General features: G+C 32.3%; 1 protein-coding gene across 10 annotated transcripts in view; it reads left to right on the forward strand.

The window, feature by feature from the left end:
• LOC106884182 (glutamate receptor-interacting protein 2) overlaps window positions 1-6,576 on the forward strand; it is a 537,293-nt gene that overhangs the window by 496,953 nt on the left and 33,764 nt on the right. For all 10 annotated transcript variants that reach the window (XM_052965766.1, XM_052965774.1, XM_052965783.1 and 7 more), the window contains 2 exons: window positions 3,687-3,829; window positions 5,377-5,420. In XM_052965766.1, coding sequence (XP_052821726.1) covers window positions 3,687-3,829; window positions 5,377-5,420 — 187 coding nt within the window. The remainder of the gene's footprint in view (window positions 1-3,686; window positions 3,830-5,376; window positions 5,421-6,576) is intronic.

The following is a 6,576-nucleotide window of genomic DNA, read 5'->3' on the forward strand; positions in this document are numbered from 1 at the left end:
TTTTCCTTTAAATATTTTAATCTAATGGTATAAAATCAGTACATAGATTTATTATTATTATTATTATTATTATTATTATTATTATCATTATTATTATTATTATTATTATTATTATTATTATTATTATTATTATTATTATTTCCCAAAAACTAATGGCATGATTAATACACATAACATTCCTGGTACATTCACAGTTTATCTCTAGAATTAGTATATATCATTTTCTGATAATATGAAATTTTTACATTTTACATCAAATTCATAAAAATTTACACCATCATTATTCCATAAATTATAACCAGAATTAATAACATAATGAAACCTGCAGAATGAATTTGAGTTTGGTTGTGTTTATAATGTAATTAAGAATATATATCAAAAGATTTAAATATGATATAAATCTTCATGATATAGCCATATCATTGTTTGTAATATAATACAATTGTGATATCTGAAGTTTTGCACATGGCATTAATCCAACTCTTGATATCCAGTGTTTTTTTGTCTTTTATCCCTTTATTATACATTTTATCCCTTTATTATACATTATACATTTATTATATATTCTTATTCACAGTATATTTAGGCCTTTAATATGCAATGTTTATGAATATTTTTTTGTAAATTATGAGTTTATGATATCCAAAGTTCCCGATATATACCTACATTCACTACTTAGAATATCCACATAAAGAAAGGCTTTCATATGCATGTAAAATTATATTTAAAAAAAAAAAGATTGTGAGACAATGCTGTAAAAAAAATCAAGCCAAAACTAATAATGCAATGTTTTATTTCTTTATACATACACACACATTATATATATATATATATATATATATATTACATTAGAAAAGTATGTTTAAAACTGGTCAGAGATAATCACAATTATACTGTGACGTCTTTACAAGTTCATAAACCAACCATCTCTATCTCATCTAAAAGATATAGGATAGATAACTTTCATTCACGATACGGTTCAACATTCCATTAATAATAATATCTGATCTGTGAACACCATAAGCTTATTTATACTGTATTACAATATATGATGTATGAATACATCGTGTGGTTCAAAAAGATTTCATGATTAAAAACAAACACATGGAATAGTCATTCTGTTATTCTAAGTACGTTTTATCTTATGGAATATTATCAGATTTTATTTATGTTTGTATAGAAAATAGAAAAACTGCAGGAATAGTGTAGTATTCATAGATTAAATGTTGCTTTAACATTTGTATTTCAGTATAAATAAAAGTATAATTATGTATTTTCATATTTTTCCTCACCATGTTGAATGTTTGTAATCTTTATACAATTTTGAAATCATGGTTATTGACATATAGGTGGAACCATAGCTGTGTGGTTAAAAAGCTTGTTTTGCAACCATACTAATTCAGGTTCAGTCCCACTGCATGGCATCTTGGGCATTTGTCTTCTTACTATAGACCTGAGTTGATACATGCCTTGTGAATGAATTTGACAGGTGGAAATTGTGTGGAAGCCCATATATATATATATATGTATGTATATGCCTGTGTGTGTATGTGTTTTTGGATCTGTTTTTGTCACCCTGTGAACACTTGACAACAGGTGTTGCTTTGTTTATATTCCCAAACTTGGTGATTCAACAAACGTGACCAATAGAATAAATACCAGCCTTTAAAATAAAGTACCTAGATCAATTTGTTTGAATAAAACCCTCCAAGTCAGTGTTCCAGCATGGCTGCAGTCCAATGACTGATACATTTAGACTTCTAAGTATGGTTATGTTTAACCTGAAAACTGCATGTGTACACATGTACAAATGCATGCACATATGCAGACACTCATGTATGATTTCCTTTTTAAATCCTATAAAGTCTTATTAACCCTACCTTTTAAATTCTATTTATGACTTTCAGGCAGTTCCTGAGGCCAAAAATATTGTTTAGCCATGCACCCCATATGTAGCAAGTAGTTTATATTTTGATGTCAAATCTGCATGTATTTTCATTTTGTGGAAACAAATGAAAAAATATATGGATTATTTTCTTTTAACATCTCAAAACACAGTATGTAAATATTTATGTCTGTGTACATTGTATGTGTATACATGTGTTTGTTTATGTGTGTGTGTGTGTCATTGTTATCATTTTTACTTCCTTTTTCCATGCAGGCATGGCTTGGAGGAGTCTTAATTCCCAAAGTAGTTCTTATTCAGAGTTACTGCCCTTCTTACTTGCACATCTGTGTGCTGTGTGGATGGATGGATGGATGGATCTTTGTTGGTACTAATAAGTATTCTGTTATTCAATCAACTGATTACCTGCTTATTGAATTTGAATGTTAGTGGATGAGCATTGCACAAGATATATGTCACCATGATATGATTCCCAGTTGGAATCAACATGACACAGTGTGTGACAAGGCTGTGCCTTTAAATTACATGTGTAGTCCATCTGATGAGCTTCTATATAGTTTTTGTTGACTCAATTTTACTTGCAAAATATTGGTTAACTCAAGCAAAAGAAAATGACAAGATGTCATGTGTATATGCACACTCTCAGTTATATATCAGAAGGGGCATTTTGCTAATAAAAACACACACTGGTTGTTGTTCATTTCTTTATTGTTAATTAGTTAATTAATTGTTGGTTTGCTAAGGTCTCTCACCACACAATTGTGATCTTTTCAATATCCTGACAGTTTAAGAAGCCACCTACCATGAAACTTCAAAATAACCCTTGTCCCCTTATATATGTGTGGGATACATGTGTCTGTGTTGTACACACACACACACACATACACACACATGTATATATAATTTTTATTAGTGGAAATTGAAGTAGATAAAGTAATAATAGGTAAATATTGGGTTAAAACCTCTTTTGGATAGAAAATGAGAAATGAGAAAAGGCTGCCCATGAGATTTGAACCCACATCTTCTGTGGACATGACAGATATTCTACAATTGGACCAAAGCAACTCTTATGGATGATAGGGGAGAAGATGTACGGAATATGAAGGTCTTCTTGCATTTTCTCCTGCCAGCTGGTGTGCTGAGTGATTAAAATAAAATACCAGAGCCATTGCTTTAGGGCTTTCCAAGCCTATCAGGAATTTCGTCAGGTCGTATCGGACTCAATTTTTTTATCTTGGTAACACGAGGCAAGATTTGAACTTAGAATCCACAGCACCAAACCAAATACTACAAGGCATACCACTTGATGTTCTAACAATCCTGCTAATCCATCACCTGAGACTATTTTATCTACACTAAAAAAGATGAATGACAAAGTTTACTTCGTTGGCATTTGAACTCCGAGTGAAGAGAAGCTGAACAAATATTGCACAGTATTCAATCCAATATTCTATTAAGTCCACAACTGACCACGTTTGTATGTGTGTGTGTGTATGTGTTCGTGTATGTGTGTGTGTTGTGTGTAGATAGTGTCAGTGTGTATGCACCCTTCTCTCCATATATACGTGTGTGTATAGTAAGCTCAACTAACACGCATAGACATACATTGAAACCTATCAATATATTTCATAAACACTTGTTGTTCAAGATAAACATGTTTTGATGTTTGTTGTTGAACAGGAAAAAAATATACAAAACAAACCATCTTTTACATCGTTCTTTCTCTTTCTACACAAAATTTTCCATTTATCTTTTATTCTTTACATTTTTATTTGATTAGAACTGGTGCCATCCATGTTGGAGACAAGCTTCTGGCAATTAATGGCAACACAACCAGAGGATGTAATTTGTCTGAAGCTATAAACATGTTGCAGCTTGCTGGAGATTTAGTGACGTTAAAAATCTCTCGAACTGTAGAAAAAAGTAAGTGAAGAAATAGGTCTTTTTTTTTCTCTTTCTTTTTCGATACTAGTATCAATATGTAGTGGAACTTCTGGGTGGTGAATTAGTTGGTTAGTTAGCATCTATTTATTCCATTCCATGTGCTTCATTCTAGTCTATTATAATGCCAGTCCAGGACTCTAGGTAGTAATATATCACTGTATTATACCAGTTAAAGAAAAGATAAATAGCTGAAGAGTTTAATAGTTCTTATATAAAAATGTCTCTATGCAAGCATCATTTGAGAATGTTTGAGGAATTCTTATATATTTCCATATATTATTTTGATTTTGTATTTGGTTTGTAAGATTCTTGATGTGAACTTATGCATTGAGACATATTCTGTTGTATCACAGGAGGGCCATTATTATGCCAATAATAACACACACACTTCTTTATTTTTACTTATCAATTGGTTAAATATTTAACCAATTAACTAATCGATTGTTTGATTAGTCATTCAGTCAGTTAGTCAATCAATTAGCTAAGTCTGTCAAAGTCCTTTCATCATTTGCAATCTTATAAATGATATGCTTTCTCTAAACCAGATCAACTTCAGGTCAATCTGTTTCAGGCAGGCAAATATATTTATCATAGAAAGAGTAGACAGATCTTTGGAAGTTGAGTCTGTGATACTTGTCTGATTCTTTATTGAGTTGTTTCCTTTAGTTTACTCCTCATACTTGCAATTCCTGTAAAGAGTTAAACATGTTGAAGAAGGATTGATTGTGTTTACAGTTTGATTGTATTACAATAAATCATGAGATGTTGTCTTAAATGTGCAAGAATGGCTATGCGGTTAAAAAGCTTGCTTTGTAACCACATGGTCTCCGGTACAGGCCCACTGTGTGATACCTTGGGATAGTGCTGTTTACCATAACCTTTGGCCAACCAAAACCTTGTGAGTGAATTCGGTAGACAGAAACTGCATCGAAGCCTATCATGTGTGTGTGAGCATGCATCTTGGTATTTGTCTCCCACCACCACTTGGCAACTGATGTTGGTTTGTTTACATCCCTGGAACGTAGTGTTTCAGCAAAAGAGGCCTGTAGAATAAGCGCCAGACAGTATTCCCACTATTCAGTATCACACAGTATTCCCACTATAACAGGAATAGGTTGGACGTCATCCCTGCTGGATTCCTGGTAGAGTAGGTAATGAATAACATGTGTAGTAAAAGAATATGGAACTATTTTTATGCTCAGGAGCGCAAGTGGAGGGTAAAGTTAGACACAAGGGCCCAGGTCTGAGAAAGCCAGAAAATAAATACAAGGATCGAGTTGTTTATCTGAATACTTCAAGGCAGTGCCCCAGCATGGCCACGATCCAATGACAGACAGATAAAAGATAAAAGGTTAATATAATAAAGAATTTCTGTGCATGGGTTTTCATTTATATTTTCGTAAAAATTCTGTACATTAAACTTAGCAATACTTAATTGTATTAAAAACATTTTTGCATTCATCTTTTTTAAATATCTTATTACTTTTAATTCTTACTTATATATTTATCTATCTATTATTTTAAAGCTACAACAAAGAAAAGGTTTGAAAATGGCAAGAGAGGTTATTCCGTAAGTATTTTTGATTTACAGTTATTTTACTTCGAAAAGTATCCCTTCTTTAATTGTGAATGAAACGTGTTAAGAAATACAGGGTTTTACAGTTCCCTGAACAATATGGAGGTTTCTGCTGGCAGAATTATTAAAGCATTGGTCAAAATGCTTGCAATATTTCTTTTGGCTCTTTAAGTTCTTGGGGTCAATAGAATAGAGTTCCAGTCAGATAGAAGGGTTGATGTTATCAAGTTACCCCTCTTCTTAAAGTCGCTGACCTCATGTCAAAGTTTGAAACCATGAGGCAACAAGCTAACAGAATTATTACCACATTAGACAAAATGCCTTGTGGTATTACTTTCGGCTCTGTATCATCTGGGTTCAAATCCCAGTGGGGTCAGCTTTGTTTTATATCTTTTCAGGATCGACGAAATAAAATACCAGTCAAGAAGCAGGGTTGATGGTATTAACTGACTCCCTCCCCTCAAACCTACTGGCAATCTTGTGTCAAATTTTGAAACGGTAGAGCTGTGAGCTGACATAATTACTGGTGCATTGGACATAATAATGCCTTGTTGTCTTTCTTTTGGCACTTTACATTCTAGGATCAAATCCCATTGAGGTCAACTTTCCTTTTCATTTATTTGAAATCCATGAAATAAAGTGTATCATGTATTGGGATCTATGTAATTGACTAACCACCTCCTCCTAAAAATTGCTAGCCTTGCGCCAAAATTTGAAACAATCATTATTAAGGTAGCAAGGTGGCGGAATTGTTAAGACACCGGACGAAATGCTTAATGGCATTTTGTCTGTCTTTACATTCTGAGTCCAAATTTTGCTGCAGTTGACTTCACCTTTCAGTCTTTTGGGGATTGATAAAATATGTACCAGTTAAGTATTGAGGCTGATGTAATCGACTAGCCCCCTCCCTTGAAATTTCAGGCTTTGATCATTATTATTATTATTATTATTATTATTATTATTATTATTATTATTATTATCATTACTATTATTATTATTATTATTATTATTATTATCATTACTATTATTATTATTATTATTATTATTATCATTACTATTATTATTATTATTATTACTAAGGCAGTGAGCTGGCAGAATTGTTAACATGCCTGGAAAAATGCTTATCTGCATCTTGTCATCTTCACGTTCT

The sequence above is a fragment of the Octopus bimaculoides genome, chromosome 1 (assembly GCF_001194135.2).
Source record: "Octopus bimaculoides isolate UCB-OBI-ISO-001 chromosome 1, ASM119413v2, whole genome shotgun sequence".
In the NCBI taxonomy this organism is placed as follows: domain Eukaryota; kingdom Metazoa; phylum Mollusca; class Cephalopoda; order Octopoda; family Octopodidae; genus Octopus; species Octopus bimaculoides.